This window comes from Aspergillus caelatus (assembly GCF_009193585.1).
Source record: "Aspergillus caelatus strain CBS 763.97 unplaced genomic scaffold BDV27scaffold_35, whole genome shotgun sequence".
Lineage (NCBI taxonomy): Eukaryota > Fungi > Ascomycota > Eurotiomycetes > Eurotiales > Aspergillaceae > Aspergillus > Aspergillus caelatus.
This window is the reverse complement of record NW_022475298.1, coordinates 33,504-53,622: the sequence shown is the minus strand read 5'-3', so window position 1 is coordinate 53,622 and position 20,119 is coordinate 33,504. Positions and strand designations below refer to the sequence as shown.

Here is a 20,119-nt window from a genome sequence, read left to right as displayed (position 1 = left end):
TGGAAAGGTACTGTTGGTCTTTTTAATGTTATGACACTTCTCTCTATAAAGAACGGCTTGTAGTTTATAAGTTATGATCTCTAGAACTCAGTAGTATATACTGGCGCCTTTACACAATTATATGCTACAGGTAGTATTGCCTAACAGGGGAATATCGGCCACTAATAATCGATATGACGATCAGCATAAGGAGGCTGAGCTGAGCCACATGTAATAGCAGCGCCACACTACCCTCTCTTCGCCATCCGCAGTCGCAAAAATTGCGAGGTAGTCAAAGCAAAATGGAGGGCCATCGAATATGATAAAAGGTAGATCCTATCGGAGATTGCGACCGAGGTAATGTTGATCGGGCAGGCGTGAAGGACGCAGTTTACGTCATGTTTCCATTCTGAGGACGTTAGGCAGAGTTATCGAAATATAAAATGACAACCACCATTTGCCATGCTATTCCAAGTGGCCCCGTCGGGTGGTCTTGGGAAATGAATCGGCGAAGTAGATAGGAACAGAACAGTCAATAGGATCTTGTGCGGTAAACCATCCTGGTGACCTCCGGTTTCTAATCTAGATACAGCAGTAGAGTTTGCCTCAAGAAATCGACTAATATCTCATGCTCATAAATTCCTTACGCGGTTGTTTCAATGTAATTGAAAAGAGAAACAAACGGAAAGACTACAGCGGTATAGAATAATCCATGCGGGCCTTTGTGTCATACGAGTGCCATACAATGACAAAGGTATAAGAGCATTAATTGAGCTTCATCATCTCTAAGAACACAGACATGCCTGTGGAGGGGCCCATCTGTGCATTCATTTCATCCATCATTGACTTGGCCTCTGCAATCAATGAGTTCAGCTTCTTGTAGCTGTAGGTGAAGCTTCGCGTCGAGGTGATGTAGTCAACTGCATAGGCCTTCAGCGCATCATCATCACTTTTCTGTCTCAGGATATTCACAAGCTGCATGTTCTCCGGGTCACTGTTGATGCTGTGGATAATAGGGAACGAAAACTTCCCCTCCGCGATATCCTCACAGAAGCCTTTATTCTTGGCATACTCGCTGGACTTGAGATTAAGAATGTCGTCGCGGATCTGGAAGATCTTGCCGAGGGTGTTCGTCAAGGGTATACAGTCACTAGGTTTACTTTGTCAGTCACGCTTATAAAATGATATTCGGCTAGACTGGCGTACCATGTATGATGGCTTTCCAACTGCATGAGCTTGACTGCGAGTCGGAATAACCCCCCCGTCTTGTCTAGAACCATGCCAATGTATTGTTCCTCCGTAGGGCACGTCAGAGTGTCTCGCCAGTACAAATCCATCCCCTGGCCCCTATGAAGATTCAGAAGCTCCTCGACAAAGACATCATTAGCACTTGTGCTATGTAGAGCGGACAGCTTCTGCTGTGCCAGGAAGTATGCGTAGTTGGCGGAGTTAATGGTCTGAGCCACACCAAAGATGCTATGGGCGACTGGTTTCCCTCGTCGAAGCTTAGAGGAGTCTTGGATATCGTCAATCCTGCAGTACTCGAATTAGCCACGGTTCACCATAGAATAAAGGTATCTTGATCAGGAGGTAAATCTTACAGCAGAGATGCTGTGTGCAGCAGATGCACAATATCGCTTATAATTTCCGCCTTCTCTGGTGGAATCCGGAGCCACTCATTGAACGCCAGCATAAGCTTTTCTCGGATGTTCTTTCCCCCAGACGATAGGAGGTAGTCTAGAGGCCCACAGATAATCTATAAAACTGTTAGGGGATATCAATCTCTCTTCTCTCCCGTTGAATCACACCAACCTGCTCCTTGTTCTGCGGTTCTGCAACGTTCTGGGCGGTATAGTCCTCGAGAAAGGCTGATGAGGGCATCATCTGCGGCATCTTCTGGATGCTTGGGGTCCCTGAGAAGTAGACTGTCATGCTGTAGTGGTCGGACAATTCGAGTAATGGCAACTGCTTGACACCAGGTAAAGATTCGGAGTACGTTAACTACGCGAACCTAGTTCTCAATCGTCTCGGAGAAAAAAAAATGTATTCAATTGCCCCTTTGCATCGAGTTTCTCCAACGTAACATTCCAGGCAATGTATAGAGTTAAGGGGTGATCCACGATGGATTTAGGACAGCATTTACACGGGTAATCTTGAACGGTATCTACTCGTATATAATACGCATGGGGTCTAGCTGCCGAAATGATCGACAGAAGATTCGATGGCAGCACATCTGAGAGGTCATGCCGATCCCTGTGGGGGGGTGTTCGTATACAAAAATTGCTAGCTGTATACAAAACATAACCCCTGTGCCACAGCTCCACTCACGATCTTTTCGCACGTGGAATGATATTTATTTTCCCATATATGCCAATGTAACACTGAAAGATCATTTCTTTGAACTAGTAATCATGTTTATTACCCACCCTGTTAGCAGGTATGGCGTTTAAACTTTACACTAGTCATTTCTTCGGAAACAAAAATCATTCTCCGGTACTATGGGGTTCAGCTAGCCACATCGTCACTTGGTCCACTGCAGCTGGGCTGACCTGACCTGCAGGCCATCAATCCAGATTCGGTTCCCTAGTCGAGCCTAACTATTGAAAGCCACAAGCTAGTAGAATTCTATTGTTCGAAGGCGCATCCTTGCACCTAAAGAAGCCGAACGAAATCACACACCACAGAAACCAGCATAACGGCTGCCTCTCCCCACCTTGATTCTGCCTGGACTGATGGATCAAGCGGCTTCCTGGTTTAAATCTTCCTAGGCATGATGCGTCATGCCCCACTACCCCTATACTCCATCCACTTCACTATCACTTCATCGTCGCCACATAAAGCCTGTAATAGCAATTCCCGCGATAGCAAAGATCCCCGCCCATCGGAGCAAGGCCTGTTGAATGTGATACTTCGCAGTACGTGTGATCTGCTCAGAATCATTGATATGCGGGAAGGGTATATCCGTAGGGACATCTTTGCCCAGCGCTTTACACAGCGGCTCCCAACCCTCTCGAACATCAAAAAATACAAGGCGATCGGCGGGCACATTCTCCTCCAGCCAAGTTACATGCCTGGAATAGACCCCCCTCTGGGGAAGTGTATCACTGACCTCCTTCACTGAATTAAACCGTCGACCATCCCCATATAGATTGCTCCACTGCTGGCGTAACAACCAACTAAAGTCTACAAAGTGTCTCATACCCGGTAGCGGGAGGAGGAGAGCCTTGAGGAACCATAGGCGTGTAAAGCTATGGATCTGGTTCATACTTTTCTCCCACGCCACCGGATCGCGCACGGTACATACGACCTTGGCATCCGGGTAAAGCTCCAGCAGCTCGGGGAGGAGCTGACAACCGGGGGTGTCGGTGATGGCCGCATAGCCATCAAGACGGCGTTCGATGAGGGACAAGACAGTGCGCTTCTCGCCCTCCAGCCATGCGCGGAGGATGCGAACCCATGATTTCAACTCAGAGGGCGGGCCGCGTGTTGTCTGGGTGCCGCCGTGGTAGACAGGGCCGTCGAGCAAGATGGTCAAGGCAGTGCTGAATGATGCAGTGCCCGTACGGGGCAGTCCGGCGCCGATGACTTGGATCTGGGTTCCTGGCTTGGGCGCCGATGCAGTTTGACCCATGGTTTAGGTTGGATTCGGTGATAATCAGTATTTTCCAGACAGCACAAGAAGGAGACAGACTTTCTATGGCCATTCTACATTTCTCGGGACATTTATATTTCAACCCAGCTAACACCATAATTGATCATAATTACGAATAACTTGGTTGATTTTTTTTTTTTTTCTCGGGGTCCGTTCAAAATTGAAAAATACAAGGAGGCTCGGACGTATTGTGGAAAGTAAATTAGCGTTTTAAACTAATGCCCAGAGGAGTTGCTAGTACCCCAAGAAATAGCTAGTGATTTCCGGAGAAAATGATCTACAAGCCTAAATTAGTGAAGAATTAACTTTCCCTCTCACCGCTTTTTGGGGTATTTTGTTGGGGTATTCTTCTGAGGATCTGCATCCTGCTTGCAAGCACGAGGATCTAGATCGGCATGGAAGTGTTCGCGTGAGTGGTCATTTTGTCCGCCCGTCTGCATCCTAGGGTTGGGCTGACCATAGAATGAGAATAAATTACACAATGAGGACTTGTATTTGTAATGATTGAGTAGTACAGCTTCGTATTGTATGCCCGATAATGCTACAGCATGCTGAAGCGCGCTTTGGGGAGTGGTTAATCGTTGGGAGAGATTGCTTCCTACGAAGACGACTGAATTCCAATCAACCCCATATTCGTGTCGTTGATAAACCACTAAATTTTGAGGTTAAAATAATAATAGTCAATCTTCCCCTGAATTATCTACGAATCTAGGTGTTGAAAGATCTCAATGTGGTTCTTCCCGAACGCGCGCAATGTTAAGGGTGTACAGCATGGAGAATGACTTTTTTTTTTTTTTTTAGCAGTACTTCCACTGCTATACACAGCAGCGAGGCATTATTCTTCACGAATACCAACAACTTTCACTCTGATTCTCCAAGGACCATCCTTGGCCCGTGGAAGCAGTTTGTCTCGCACAAAACGGATATCCTCCGCAGTCGTCTCGAATAGCTCCAAGTCGAATCGACGGACAACGGCGGCTAGGACAGTATGTAATTCTGCATAGGCCAGGCTGTGGTGTTCGAAGTTAGTGGGACGAATGCCTCAATGAAATGACGCCAACCTACTTCATTCCTATACAGGATCGGGTGCCTTTGCCAAATGTCACCAGGAATCTTGAAATCCCTTCATTCCGCTCAGCCGCGAGCATCCAACGCTCAGGGTAAAATCTCTTGGGATCAGAAAAGAGTTCTGGATCCGTATGCAAGAAGTATTGGAGCATACTAATGGGAGTCTACTTGCGTTGATCAGTGGTGCCCGCCGTTATAGTGGGGTTTATCAAGAGAGAACATACCCCAGGTGGAATGGCATAATCCTTGTATTTCAATACCTCCGTCGGCGAAACTCTCTGTTGCCGCATAGCTAGGCCGGAAAATCGTAGGGCTTCATGAATAACCCCGTTCTGTGGAATAAACTATTAACCAGGACCCTAGGAACGGCCAGCACAAATATACACGGTACATACCAAATATGGCAGCTTTTCAAGTTGCCGCCAAGTTGCCAAGCTTTGCGGAGTGGGCATGACTTGCTCAACCTCTCTGCGGAGTTTTGTAAGGACCGTTGGATCATTTAGAATGTAGAATAGAGCCACTCCCAAGGTGGTCGCTGTGGTTTCTGTACCAGCGGCAAACAGAACCAGTCCCTCATCCTCAAGGCGGTTCAACGTCCGTTCCTCAGGGGGGACCTCTGGGGCTGTAAGAGCATGAAACATGGTCATCCTCTCAGGAGGGTTGGACGTGTCCTTCTGCTGAAGCACCTCTATTGATTTATTTCTTACCCCACCCAACAGGTCGTACATTGCTGCCCGGGCTGGAAAGATCCGGGTCATGAAGACCGAGGGTACTAATCGCAAAGAACGCTGGATGAAAGGGAAAAACCTGTGCAGGTGGATTTCCTCCGTACCTTCCTGAACAACCTTTACAATGCCTTTTCCGAAGTTATTAGGGTCCTGGAGCCCATAACTCTCTCCATACGCATATTGTGTGATGACGTCGCCGGTCAACCCTTGGAGTCTGTCGATGAGCTCTACTACAGAGCCTTCCTTGTAGGCCCTCATAAGGCCATCCAAGAATGTCGAAAGCGACTCGTGAATAACAGGCTCAATCTTCTCGATTGAGCGCCTTGAAAAGAAGTTTGTGAGTAATTTCCGGCGCATGCGATGCGTTTGATGGTCAACTGTTGCAACCAACGCGGTGGGGGAACTGAATATCTCAACGGACTTGGGATCCTTGTCGCGGCCCCCCTGGGCTGGAGAGTAGAGTTCGTCATAAAAATACGGATCTTTTATGTGGACTTCACGGGGATTGATCCGTACAATCGGACCATATTCTTGGTGCATCCTTTCGATTTCCCAGATGAACATGCCACCCCGGATGACATCGTAATAGAACTCATAGAGATGAGAGATTGCGGCTAGCTTAGGGCCAGGTATGTGATGGAGTGGGTCGAAATACAGACGATATATACTCCGCACAATCAAGGCGACTGGGAAGAATAATAGGATAGATAGAATGAAGTTCTCGTTGACCGAAGCCAAAGCCGTGACCGCGGAAATGACACCCATGATTTCGAGGGGAATTGTAGGCTGTAGAAGAGGACGCAAGTCATACTGAAAAAATGAGGAAGTATAGGTATTATATGCATTCCACAGCCCGAGGTACTCCTAGTCTATGAGAGAAATGTGCTTTGTGGGAGACATTATAGGCTGAACCCGAGAAACCTTCAGCTGAGAGTCCTGTACTCGTACATTGAGACGTTACGAGGGACCCACAGCATAAGATAGGTCGACGGAGGCTTATATACGGCGGACTAAACCCTAGCTTACAGTAAACATGCGAATTTTTACCGAAATCTTGGCGTTTTACATCAAGCCACAGAATCCTGAGTTTAATTCAGGTAATTTAAACAGTTCAGGTAATTCAGATGATCACAGATCAAATGGCAGGGTGATTATACTGGCAGTATACCCTGCCCCTGGTGCACGAACAACTCGGCCACCTTACCCGTAACAGTGGAAATAGAGAATAAAGATACAAAAGCTAAATTATCAGGAAAAAAAAATTATATTAGAAATAACAATAATAATAAAATAATTAAAATAAAAATAGGGTATTCTCCACCCACTATAATCCTGGGCGTATCTCCAAAGCAAAGCAGGCGATCCGGTTTGAGTACCTTCTTTTTCTTTTTTTTTTTTTTTTAACCCTTCTCTCTCCCTTCAACGCCTCCGATTCCGAACGGTAACATTGGGTTATATATCCCCTACCTTTGATCTTCTTAGCCTACATATCCCTACCCAGTTAACTGATCTTCCACCTTTGATTAGTAGATATTCCGGACACAGACAGTGTAGGTATTTTAGATATGGTATAGATTAAGTATGGACGGACCCTTCGGGCAAATTTTGTAGCAGGAAATGATCGACGACGATCACCACGATCGTCTCGCACCCTTCTACAATACTACTATTGAAATGACTATTGGACTATTTTCCTACTAGTTAGATCCACTAGATGTCATTTTAAGTAATTTTGGATGGGGATTTATATCGGAGTTGCCGAGGTCAAGGTTTTACTGCGTACGCCATATTATTAACTCTTACGTGGTACATACCGGTGGCTACTGGAGGATGTGAGGCGCCGCTGAAAAATAAGCAAAACTACTACACGATAAAGAACTTACCAGCAACCCGTCTCCAGGAGGCCCCACAGTCCTCTCTTCCCTCAATCCCATGGCGACGTATTATGTCGATCGAAATCTAAAAGATAAGCCAGTGAAAGGCTCATACGGTCTGTATTCCGGTCTAAGTAGACGCATGCTGGTAATTATTATTTAAGATGTAGCCAAAGCCAGGCATGTCTGAACCCATTCCAACCCCATCAGCCATTCACCTACAGTTTCCTTTCCTTACATGCTTAGGTATCCATCGAGCAACATGAATGACAATGCAGTGGCGGCCCTTGTCGATATGAAGGAGCGAAGTTTGTTGGAGAGTTTTGATAAGTCTTACCATCCAACCTATGGACTGGGTACCATGTCTGGCAATATATACGATACCGCATGGATTGCAATGGTCAGAAAATCCATCCAAGGTAAGTCCCTGTGGGCGTTTCCAGCTGCCTTTCAGGCCCTTCTACAGCAACAAAACGAATGTGGTAGTTGGGGTGGAGCCACGTCGGAATTGGATTCCATTGCCAGCACCTTGACAGCCCTTCTTGCACTACAAAGACATGCGAGAGACTCCTCTGAGACAGACCGTCAAGGCCTCAACTTGAGGATCTGTAAAGCGAAGACATATTTAGATACAGCTTTGCAAAGCCTCAATCACCTGCTAGCAACATGTATTTTGCCTGTTAGTCTGGAGCTTCGATTACCAGCGATATTTGATCTCCTGGAAGCGGAGGGGCACACATTCGACTTTGATCGGACATACTTGATCAAGGTTCAGTCGAAGAAGCTTTCAAAGATCAACTTGGATACTATTTTCAGTGGCCCACAATCTTCTCTTTTACACTCATTAGAAGCTTTGATTGGGAAGATCGACTTCAAAGGACTGGCCCATTATAAAGTTCTTGGCAGCATGTTAGCATCGCCATCGGCGACAGCAGCGTATCTGATGTATAATCCTGTGTGGGATGATGAGGCCGAGGAATACATTCGGTGTGCAATCTCCAACGGAGCTGGTCATGGATCAGGGCTTGTGTCTGCGGGATATCCAACCACAGTTTTTGAATGGGCATGGGTATGTTTTATTCATGTGTGTAATATGATGAAAATTCTAATCCAGGAAAGGTGACAACGAACTTAATATGCCATGGCATCAAACCAAACAGCAGACTTGAAGAAATTGGCAAGCAGATCGAAAGCGAGATTAAGCTGCATGGAGTAGTAGGATTCGGTAGAGTGTCTTTACTCTAGACGTTTTTTTCTTTCGCTAATATACTGTGAATAGTCCCGAAGGCATGTCCTGATGCGGATGACACGGCCAAGGCTTTAGCAGCCCTTGCGCTTCAGGGAATACACTACTCGCCACAGGCATTGGTCGATCAATTTGAACGAGAAAGCCATTTTACAACATATCTATACGAGACGCATACTAGCATAAGTACCAATGCTAACGTTCTTACTGCTCTGGTGTTGCTTTCAATCGATGATCGCTACCAGCCACAAATTGAAAAATGTATTCGCTACCTGTGCGAGGCGTGGTTTAACTGTGACCGAATGGTAAAGGACAAATGGGTATGTCTAACTTATAATCGTAGAAAATACGGGTTTTGCTCTAACATTACTAGAACATCTCGCCTTATTATCCGACGATGCTGATGTGTGAAGCATTGATGTCTTATATCCAGCGCTGGAGCGAAGGACATCTGGCCGCATTACCCGACGATCTTATGAAGTTTCAACTTCCTATCACGCTTTGTCAGGCCTTAAGCCGAACATTGCGCACCCAGAATCAAGATGGATCCTGGGGAATCTCGGACTCTGCTGAAGAGACCGCCTATGCTCTCCTGATTCTAAAAAGTGTGGCATCTTTTAGTTTCACTGATATGATATCGGCCGAGGTTGAAAATGCAATTAGCAGAGGTATCCAGTTTATTCTTACCAAAGGGCAGCGGTCAGAGACAGACGATCAGCTTTGGTTGGACAAAACCTTGTATACCATACCGACTGTGTCAGACTCCTATATCATAGCTGCTGTGAAAGCTGAGGACACTGTCGACAAATCTGCCGAAATACCACATAAGCTCGTTGACATATCAACAACAATGGTTGTTAAGATGGCCGAGTACTTTTCTCGATTGCCATCTCAGATGGAAACACCGAAGTGGGTTATCCAAGCTTCAGTTATAGAGGCGATTCTTTTTAGTTACAAGCTAAAGATGCTGGATGTATTCTCGACCGGAAAAGCTCTTGGAGATAAATACATCAAATATGCCGCCTGCTTCTGGATACTGGCTAACAATTCAAGCCCTGAGTATCTCCTGAGTACACGGATAATCTACAGCATGGCAGAACTTTCCGTTGGCATATTCCAAGAAGACGAATTAATGGAAAAGTCTTTGGTGAATCTACCGGATTCTACCACCGGCATAATAGCCGGCTATATTGATGAACTTTGCCACGAAACTGCTCTTTACAAAGATAATTCTCTCCACGGACCTTCATCTGGAACAAATATCTCTGATATGGATGAGAAAACTCTTACTCTCCTCAAGAGCATGCAACAAAACATAGGAGTCTGGTTCCGTTTTGTTTTGGATGATAATCTCAAGCCAAACACAAGTCCAAATGATAGACGCGAGCTACAAGAAGAACTGAAGATGGCGGTTTTGGCTGCTACACAACAAGCTAAAGCGCACAAGTCACTCAACGGCAGCCTTCCACATTCTGACACAGAGCGTGTTACGCTTGGTACCGGTCAGACATTCTATAACTGGTTACATACATCTGCTGTTCATGACGTCAAGAGCGCGCTTGTCTCCAAATACCTTATCTGTAAGATTGGGAACGGTGGAGATGTCTTCACTACAGCCAGAGAAAAGTACCTTGCCGAGAAGCTATGGAGGCAGATATCCATAGAAGGTAGGCTTTGGAATGACTTGGGAAGTATTGAGCGAGACCGCCTTGCATCAAACCTCAATTCAGTCAACTTTCCCGAATTCTCGTCTCCCCAAAGTATCAAGTCAGATGGTGATGTGGAGACGCAATTGACTCAACTCGCGGAGTACGAACACAAGTGCACTTTATCGTGTTTGGACGACTTAACACGGATCTTGGAAAATTCTGGTCGTCGAACGATCTCGCTGTACCTACAGATGTATTACCGCTGTTGTGTGATCTATTCTGAAACGTGTGTTACGTATGCTTTCGGCTCCACCACGGCGAAGTGAGCAGCGGGTATAAGGAAGAGATAGAATGTCTGTGGCGTTGCTAGCGAAGAACACAGCACGCAAATAAAGAACGGGCCTCTAGTTCCTTGGGAAAAGTCCGTGTTACAAATAATACGATGCTCAGTATAGGGCGATTAACCATACCCCTGGTCCTTCCGGGTCTTGCAAAGATGTTGCATGAGCATTGTGGTGCCTAGACCACAGTCAATAAGCTGATATGTAGTCAATCCAATCTAGTGTGTTTATATGGATGTCTTGTATGCTGGAGCAATGGATAATCAAAAAGACTACCTCAATAGTACATGTAAATTCATCTTACCGGAAACATGGTATCGAATAAAAGAGATCCCCTCAAGACGCCATTAGCCAAAAGTCGATATCGTCATGAATTTGGGCTGGATATAGTCAGACGTGTTGCACAATCTGGCAGATCACCAAAATATTTACAATATGAGAACATCAAGCCTTCGATGGGTAACATGCACTCGAAGCTAAGTTACAGATGGGCAGCCACAGTAGCAGTCCTGGGAACCTCTGGGATGTGTATGCCTTTATGCTGACGCCCTCGGGTGTTTTCTGTAAGTCAATCTTGATAACACTACGAAGAATGTCATATCAAATTTAATATTAAAGCCCACCAACTACTTTCTGTTGATCTCGGATCGCTCCGGCACACTGGTTCAATACTCTGGGAGCGCTCAGCACACGCACTCCTGTCTATCCCCACGCTCCGGGAGCAATCATTGAGCAAAAAGCGGCCCTGAGCTAGTCCCGTTCCGGAAGAAGAAAGTCCCAAAGTTTCCGCAGGAAAACAGTTCGCTAGTAGATATACTATAACTGAAGTTCTGTTTCTGCAATGGAAGTCCCGTCGGCTTGCCCGATGTGGATGCCGCCACTTTTGTAAGGGCACCACGTGAGCGCTCCGTCAGTAAGCGCCAGAGGACACTCACTGATCGCTCACTGAGCACATACCTGGTACTCCAGAAACTCCCATCTTTGGGCTGTGAAATCAAGTGGGATTAAATGCTCAAAAGACAGGGGCATTTCTTCCGATTCAGCTTCTCTTCCTCTTCATTTTCTTCCGGTTACCTCCTTACATACGTACCATGCCGTCCCATGTGGGAGTCATTGTTAATCCGTCTGCGCGCCGCGTTGCCTGCGACCAGTGTCATGCTCAAAAACTGCGTTGTACAAAACTAGAAAACTGCACTGTGTGTATTCGATGTCAGCGTCTGAACCGTCAGTGTATCTGGAGCCCTCCATCGCGGAGCGGCCGCCCAGCAAAGACTACTGCTGATGAAACGCTGGTCAGGCGTAATAACGCGCAGCAGAAGCGTCGCAAACGATCGTTAAGTGCTCTAGAAATGACACCAGAAGAGGATGGTCGTCCGGACAGTGCGCGAGAGCATGTTCGTTCCAACTCTATCAGTACTCTCGCTCATACCGACTACAACAACCGTCCTCAGCCCACCCCTACGGCTGTCGGGATATCAGAGGTACCGCGAGGGACATGGTGAGAAACGAAGACCACGCCTGCAGCCAGCTCTGCGCAGTGGTATAGGCCTGGAAGCTGAATCGATCCCCATATTGCTCGGTTCGGTCCCCGTATCGCTGTAGGAGTGACCAGGTGCGCATGACGACAGCTTGATCCGTCATCGCGGAGGGGTTGAAAGTGAGGTCGCCGAGAAAGCGATCCCGCCGGACGGGGAGGCTCGGAGCGAGATGAGGCCGATGCGGTCCGGTGTCTGGGATACAGGATGCGCGTGGTGCACTGGCAGCCATCATCTGCCGGGGCGAGTACGTCTCTAGACCAGCGAGGATGCTTGCAATGGTCCCCCCGCTGTAACCGGTCCAGGAATGCTGAATTGTGAAGAATATGGGTCCAAGAGGACGGCGCAGTCTCCGTGCCAGAAGGAGCGTCATAAGGTCCGGGGGACTTGACTCCACGGCGCATTGTGGAATAATCTGCTCTGTCAATCATCTCTTTATACATCGTTCTGCGAGGAGCAATACAATTGCCTTGTGGGCCATCGCCTTTTCGTGCCACTGCGCTGCCAGCTGCTGCGTCCAAATGTGTTCCCTCGTGGAATCCACATAAGCGGTGGAATGCTCTATACAGGCTGCCACAACGGGTGTCCCATATTTGCAAAAAAGTAAGGGACATACTCCGACGGTGTTGAGCACAAGGCGTGTTTGGGAGGCCATGCGCCCCAAGTCCTCGCCACTGAGGGCAACTACCATGATATGAGGTAGCTTGCGGTGGGATTGGGATTGGTCCAAAGAGTTCACAACGGTTGCCAGCTTTTGCTCGCTGCGGCCAGCAACAGCCCATCGGAGGGCTGGCGGACCATGAGTCCACAGATATTGCACCACCAGAGACCCCAGGTAGCCGGTGGCGCCATACACAATCAGATCATACGGGCGGTTCATTTCTTCTCGGTCAAAGTTTCACACATACAAACATGAGTGGGAAGTGGGAGTAGCATAGTTGGGACCGAATGAACCTATTGAGAGGTCATGAATGAATGAGTGAATGGGCTCTTCCTCTTCTAACCGCTTTTGGCAAAACCCGCCGAATGTGCATTTATGCAGGTCAGTCACTCCTGGATCAGCGTGAGTGAGGTATAAGAGAATTCACGAGGAAATATGGCAGTAATGACATTTAATAGTTTGGAAAAGCATCAGTTTGAGTGAAGATGGCAGCACTAGTCTTCCTTCGCGTTCTTCCTCTTCTCACTACCTCGTCCTACCTTACTTTCACAATCGCTGAGGGCCTCTAACTTCAAGCCCTACCTAGAGCCCTCGGTCGTCGGCGTTGCCGATCACCTTCTCCCATCTTATATTACCGTGTGGTACAACCGGGGCATGGTTCTTATCTTAACCATATACCCGATAACCTGGTGCACAGCCATTGCGAATCTTCCCGTGGCCCATCGGTGGCATACCATTATCGCAGCCTTCGTCTTGTATCTCCTCGGACTCCTCTTCAGCATCGCGCACATGCTTTGAAGACCTCAAGCATTGAATCTCCTAAACTCAATTAAGAAGCAGGGCAGCTCAGGAAGCACGGATATTCTTCGTCGTTGGTGTCGAATGAATTTGATTCGGGGCGCCTTGGTGGACGTGCGGCCTGGGGCTGTTTTCTGGCTGAATTTCTTGTATGGGAAAGTGCGCGGTAGCTTGAATCTTACCTCAGAACTAGATCAGGACTCTATCATTTTTCCTGGGTAGCTTAGGCGTCGGGATGTCCAGCTTCATCCAAATTCGGCAGAGAGCAATCGGGGGGGGGGGGGGGTTCGGCTTTGGACGGTTGTACTCAGCGCATACTAGTCTGTAGAACTATATACACATATAGGGAGAAAATAGCCATTATTGTGCCCCAAAGCGCATTATACAGGCCTTTGAGTCAATTCGGTCAGGATCAGAAACAATGGCTACTTCCAGGAGTCCCAATTTTATAATTTCAAGATGTTGGACCGTAACCATTCTGCAAGCCCTAATGTACTTCTGTACACACATCTAACTTTTCCACATTTGCGACAGGAACCTGGTCAACAACGACGAGACCAGAAGATCCGGAGGTGCATTTAGTTGAATCACTACTAAGCGAGTAATTATTATCTCCCATTGGTTCCGTTTCTTTTTTCTTTGTTTTTTTTTTTCTTTCTTTCATTCGGTGGGTTTTACCCCAAATGGAAGTCCGCCAAAGATACTATTTTATATTCAAGCCGACTCCTATAAAACCGAGATCAAAGCCGGGCTACTGCTTTTCGTAAGGGTAAATCTGTCAATCGACTCGATTCACCGATTTAACCAATTTGACTATCATGGCTGCTGTCGAGAACGACACACCGACAGCAACCAGCACTGATGCTCAAGCCACCCCAGTTTGGCCTTTCCTGGATGCAACTGATTGAAACCTTTGTAAATCTTGGTCGCATTTCCCTGGGCCAAGTACTCCCCCTGCTCTCCATTCTCACGCAGGGAGAACATCTGGAATGCCTGGGTCGCCTGTGCATAAGTTGACAAACCCAAGGCAAATAATATATAAGTCTGGAACTAGTTCAAGCCGCTCCTTTATTAGAGCAAGTGCTCTCAGACACCCATAACCCAGCCTAGTAAATGGAGTTTTTTTTCCAACGCTGAAGCCATCCAGATCCTTAAGAGGCTTGGCTTATTTAGAGGAATTGTTCATGAAGATTGTACTGTCCCATGTAGCGTGTGGGACAGCCCAGAGTTTCTTTTCTGTAGGTACTTTAATTTATTCCTGCTTTAGGTGGCATACAGAAGCTAACAAGAAGTTTGGGCCAACGCCTTGATGACTATTTTGGAATTTGGCTGTACTCTTTAAAAGCTCACCGAGCAGGACCTGGATCACTGCGTGATTTACCCGTTTTGGGGATGCAATTCAGGAGCTGCTGGATGGATGCGAAGATACTGATCACCCAACGTATCCTTGGTTGACCTGGATGATGTTCCCGTATTTGCAGTATAGTCTGTCTACAAGGTGGCTCAGGTACTACTGGGTCTACTGAGGGACAGTCCACGGTTTGACTGCGGGAGAGTTGTTGGTGCCCTGCAAGCCCTGCTGCGGTGTATGAGTAGCCGATGACTGGCTGGGAGTATGCCTCTTGCGTGGTACGGGTTATGGCTTGGAACTCTAACTCGACGGCAGAGCAGTATCTTGAGACTCTGGAAAGACAGAGAGAGGGGTATACAGTTACATCTATACTATGATTTTAACATACTACAAGTTAGAGATATACAGTGTATTAGAGCGCTCTTCCTGATCGAGAGATGAAAATATTAATGAAAATGTGCATAAAGTAGTGTTTCGTGTATGATTGTGACAACACCGACCGTTTGTGAGCTCACTCATTAATTATAATTTAGTTGGAGAGTTTATAAGTAGTAAGATAACGATTCCTATCCCAGATTTTCTAGACAATAGCGAGTTGCCTGATCCACAAGCCTAGTTACACAATGAGGTTATCATGTACACGATAACGTACCATCCCAAGCCCCTATTCCGCGCGAGAAGCTTCGCACTAGAGTCCATAGGACATAGATATATACATATATATATATATCAACGAATTGTCCAGGTTCCTTTTCCCTTGATAGGAACAGGCTCAGGGTAAGGAAGAGGTGGGACAAGTGGACCTAGAATTGTTACGGGATGACCCTTACTGGTGATGAAGGGTAGCGTTATAGTAGCTGGGCCCATAGTTGCGCCTTGGGTCATGTCTAAAGTGCCAATGAAGGCCACCAACTCAGTATACTGCAAGATGGCTAACTCAACAAAAAAGGGAATCGGTGGTGAGAATGTTCCAGTAACCTGAATGCCAAAACCGTTCCCAGTGGTAAAATCACCCTCCCAGTTTCCATCAACCCCCCCTTTGATAGTGCTGTTGCCTTCGCTCATCTATTTCTGAAGTTAGAGTATATCTTACTACCACGAGTAGGACAACTGGAGTAGTAGAGGCCGGGGACTTACAATGACTGAGAATTGAATAAACCTCTATCGGTGAGGAACAGTTCTATTTTTTGGTGTCTAGGTACGAGCCAAGGCGACGTATTTATCAATAGAAAAGCAGACCAGGATACATATACTTGCAGCTAGCGGTATGTATAGTGTGAATGCCCCTGAGCAAACTTAATCAATTCGCTATTTCCCCATTGTTAGCATTGATGAAGAGGTGGCGGAATCATAACAGAGGACAAGGGAGGGGGGTGATGGCAAGGGTATAAATAGAATGACCCATATCTCATGACTTCCTAAACTGAAGTGAATAAATAGAACATCCCTTACTCCCTTACTGGAGCGGAATTGAATGGGGTAATCCCTTTCGGTTGCAGTATATTAAAAGTGTGGCCTACACGCTGGAAGTGGGATGTTCCCAGTTAAAGTAACAGGTTCTCGATAGTGAGCGTTATTTTACGACTATACTAAGTAGATCTTCAAGCACATTGCTGCAGATCTAGTTCAACAGGGCATACCAAATCTAGATTCCTCTAGACCTCTGAAAACTTGTAGTGCGGGCTAGATACATGGTGGGCTATAACTCGATAGCCAGATGGCTTTAGACATGATCTTCTGTTTCTTTCCGTACTCATCCATCTCCATGCCAGGTTCTTGTGATAGAAGCCAAGAGCAAATTACCTCGCCCAGCCAAAGCGGATAAAGCCTGAGACTGCCTGCTTTCCACTGATAGGTGGCGTGATACGACCACTGATTGAGACTGTCTTGTTTTGGACATTCTTAAGATTAAGTTTCAAGTCGGCTGCGCCAATATATGACGGCGGGTCATCAATAACAATGTTGTAAGTACCTTGGAGATCGGCCAAACTTTCGTAGGTGAGGGTCACGGTAAATGCCTGAAAATTGTCCACTGATTGGGAGAATGAGCCGGTCACTTCAATCTGGTTGCCCTCCGCAAAGAATCTGCCTTGGAAATTCTGACCAAATCCGTCGAGGCTGCCTTGTGCGGTCATCTAGTATATATTAGAATAAGTTTCCCATATTAAAGACGGGGCATGATAAAGTATTTATCAATCCCCGCCGGTTAGACTCACTTTGACAGCGAGAAAGGATAGTATAAGATATAATTTGGGACTTGTTGACTGGTTGGTTTCTGCGATTTGATTGTTTTCTTCTCAAGCTGAATCCACAGAGAGAAAAACGACATGTTTATATAGAGATCAGGTATTGTACCAAAGAGAGATGCGAAGAGGGGTCCGGGCAGGCTTGACCTAATTCGAAAGGTAATGACAGATTATCCTACAGGATCAACATGTCTAGTAACGTCAGCCATGCAGAAATCACATCAGAGAATGCGGCATTTTTGTCCGTTCAGAGAAATAAGATGAGTCACGCCTACAACCGTGGTATTGGGGGAGGCGAGGAGGGGACGCGACGGGACTTGACTTATCATTGCCTTGCAGAAACCACTGACATAGAGTCTATAGAGCCAATATGTCTAGCGACGTCGGCCATGCAGGAGATATCACACGGAGATAGTCCTTGGTTTACTTAATTATAACATATACCCATAAACCCCCATTATAAGCAACTAATTCAGCAAGCCATTCAAATTGCTTCTATCGGGGGATTGCTTATAGTGAAATTTCTATACAGATCACTAGAAACCCTGAGGATTCTAAGGAATTTCGTATGGTAATCGATTTCAGACACCCAATTAGATTGCTTATAGAGGGGTTTTACTGTAGGGATTTGTTGCGGGGAAGGGGTGTGGAGGCCCGTGCTTTACTAGGCAAATGTGGCCTGCAGCAGCGGTCCGTGACGTGGCACTTGATTCTCCGATATGTATGTAAAAAGCCAGTAAACGTAAATTTGTCGCATCTCTTCTTTCCTATATTGGCTGTTGATATTGTGGATACCAAATCTAATTAATAAGATGAGTAGCCCTATTGCAGCATGGGGATAGTAAATGGAATAACAATCTTGTTCGTGATGCACTGCATTCCAACTCATCATCATACGTGTCACTGCATCAGCATGGGGACTAATGCTGGACTGTCATTGGCAGTGCCACTGTCTAGCTGAGCGACTATCATCTTCCGGCGTGGCCAGGTCAACAATCTTGAAGCTGATCGAGGGCGGATGGTCACTGGTCAACCGAGAAACCATGGGAAACATCCAGTATAACCTTTGACGTCATATTGCTGGAGTAGTAGCCGCTGATAGTAGTGGATTGTAAAGGTCAGCAACATGATACACCTAGCTAGGCATCAGAATCAAATACGGGGGTAAAAGACGCCTCCAGTAAATAGAACGCTGGATCGCTGCCCCTCGTCCGCTCGGTTCGATCACCTGCTTTAGCGGGTATGTACAGTGAATGAGAATGAAGACTGCATGAAGAGCAATGATACCATACGTGCATATTCTCTGCAGTAGGGGCTAGGACGTATCAGGGACTAAATTGGTTGATCTCCGCTACCAGAACGACGGAATTAAGATCCGGGAGGGGGAAGAGCGTCGGAGTGCACGGACGAGAAGCTCCTAGTACGTACTTCCCATCCTTGCGCAGTTAACCGAGCCATAATGTAGATAAATGGAATATCAGCGTGGCAGCGAGCATATCACCGACCGAAGATACTATCTGAGTGACCAAAAAGTCAACCGTGAGCAATTCGGGGTTTTAGCGTGATGGACATTACGGCCCGTCCTACTAGAATCGATTGAGGCTGACGCTGTCCAATCCATATTTTGACATCTGGCATGTGTCTTGGTTGGACTAAGATTGTAGAATACGGGTAGAGCGCTGCTACCGCGTGAACCAAAGTGGAGAGGAATCAAAATTTTGGTAGCTGCTTCTCGGGTATTTTGTAGATGCTGTCATATATGCTCTATATCGCATAGCGGGCTTTGCAGTTTAGCTTTCTACGTGGTCCTAGTGCATGCGAATCTCTCACTAATAGCTGATATGAGGGGAGTCCTGGCAACAAAGCTCTAATTGCCCTATTATATTTCCATTTATCTATTTATTGCCCTTTCACTACATCAGGGCACAAGCAAATCAACTTCCCAAGGACCCCAAAGTGATCCAGTGTTTTTGGCAGCCTCCGTACATTGGTGGCTGTATATCGGTACTAAAGCTCTATCCGCTACTTAAGTGAGGAGATAACCTAAGACCCTGTAACCAGTCGTGTGTGAAAGAAAAGTTTGAGTTACCAAAACCAATGTATAATGCATTACCTAAGGGCTAGATGAAAGGGTTAAAGCAGAATAATAAGGGGGGTGCAGGATACAAATTCTAACAAGAGAGTCAGCAGCCAGCACATTTGGTGGACCCTTCTCTTCCTGCAGGGCTACCAATACATAGGTGGCCCATTCGTATCTGCCACATCAAATATCGTTTATGGGGTGAAATGGTAGAATAAGGTAGCAGAACAACAAGCGTGGCCTCTTTCCTATAGGCATTTGAAATGTATCTAAGGTAAATTCAAGGAAACTAGTACCTAGATTGAACCTCACTGAGAATTTTAAAGGTCTGCGTTGTACCCATTTCCGGCGCTGACGGGTATGGATCATTTCATATCATTCCAGGTAAGCTCGGCCCGGGCCGCAATGTCTCGTCTCACCTTCCGGTTGCATCGTAGGGTAGGCAAGTATCAGACCTAATCCAATACATAGATAAGGTGCAAAATCAGGTTCTATTCGGGCCTTGAATTAGTAGCTAGAAATGAAATTGAAATGGCGGAACACTGAAAATATTTTCGCAGCGGGTTTACCGGTTTCGCGTGGCACTGGAAGTTGGCAGAATATGACATGACACCATATAAATTGTCACATCCTTAGTATAAAGTTAAACCGTAACTATCATGTATTTAGTATGATTGGATAATATTATCTGCATGGGTTCTGGGAGACATCAGGGCTGGCTGAAGGTCAACAAACCTTATTGGGCGTCAGCTGAACTGCGGAAATCTATGCTCTGATGTCTTAATTAAAATCTTGAATTCTCTGCCACTCTATACGCTTCCTTGCAATCTCGAACAGACGCATAAGCATGGTATACGTGACAAGATAGGAAATGAGGCCATATTGAAGTGAAATCCAAAAAAAAAAAAAAA

General features: G+C 46.4%; 6 protein-coding genes across 6 annotated transcripts; 1 reads left to right on the top strand and 5 right to left on the bottom strand.

Annotated features, from left to right (window-relative positions):
- Positions 1-744: 744 nt before the first annotated feature.
- Positions 745-1,911, bottom strand: BDV27DRAFT_142750 (FPP/GGPP synthase family protein; the record flags this gene model as incomplete). Its single annotated transcript, XM_032069998.1, has 4 exons — positions 745-1,129; positions 1,186-1,512; positions 1,581-1,735; positions 1,792-1,911. 4 exons carry the CDS (start codon positions 1,909-1,911, stop codon positions 745-747), a joined length of 987 nt encoding a protein of 328 aa, XP_031930551.1.
- An 889-nt stretch (positions 1,912-2,800) lies between these two features.
- Positions 2,801-3,610, bottom strand: BDV27DRAFT_142749 (sulfotransferase family protein; the record flags this gene model as incomplete). Its single annotated transcript, XM_032069997.1, has 1 exon — positions 2,801-3,610. One exon carries the CDS (start codon positions 3,608-3,610, stop codon positions 2,801-2,803), a length of 810 nt encoding a protein of 269 aa, XP_031930550.1.
- An 856-nt stretch (positions 3,611-4,466) lies between these two features.
- BDV27DRAFT_169608 (putative cytochrome P450 oxygenase) lies at positions 4,467-6,357 on the bottom strand (the record flags this gene model as incomplete). Its single annotated transcript, XM_032075081.1, has 4 exons — positions 5,095-6,357; positions 4,924-5,031; positions 4,697-4,863; positions 4,467-4,641 (listed from the first exon to the last, which is right to left on the bottom strand). Exons 1-4 carry the CDS (start codon positions 6,190-6,192, stop codon positions 4,467-4,469), a joined length of 1,548 nt encoding a protein of 515 aa, XP_031930549.1. The 5' UTR covers positions 6,193-6,357.
- Positions 6,358-7,549: 1,192 nt separating this feature from the next.
- Positions 7,550-10,522, top strand: BDV27DRAFT_169606 (terpene synthase family protein; the record flags this gene model as incomplete). Its single annotated transcript, XM_032075080.1, has 4 exons — positions 7,550-8,370; positions 8,421-8,526; positions 8,581-8,867; positions 8,921-10,522. Exons 1-4 carry the CDS (start codon positions 7,564-7,566, stop codon positions 10,520-10,522), a joined length of 2,802 nt encoding a protein of 933 aa, XP_031930548.1. The 5' UTR covers positions 7,550-7,563.
- Positions 10,523-11,858: 1,336 nt separating this feature from the next.
- Positions 11,859-13,155, bottom strand: BDV27DRAFT_71896 (uncharacterized protein). Its single transcript, XM_032077398.1, has 2 exons — positions 12,536-13,155; positions 11,859-12,487 (listed from the first exon to the last, which is right to left on the bottom strand). Exons 1-2 carry the CDS (start codon positions 12,950-12,952, stop codon positions 11,996-11,998), a joined length of 909 nt encoding a protein of 302 aa, XP_031930547.1. The 5' UTR covers positions 12,953-13,155; the 3' UTR covers positions 11,859-11,995.
- Positions 13,156-16,681: 3,526 nt separating this feature from the next.
- On the bottom strand, positions 16,682-17,017 carry BDV27DRAFT_154899 (uncharacterized protein; the record flags this gene model as incomplete). Its single annotated transcript, XM_032072044.1, has 1 exon — positions 16,682-17,017. The coding sequence occupies one exon, from the start codon at positions 17,015-17,017 to the stop codon at positions 16,682-16,684; it is 336 nt and encodes a 111-aa protein (XP_031930546.1).
- Positions 17,018-20,119: the final 3,102 nt, after the last annotated feature.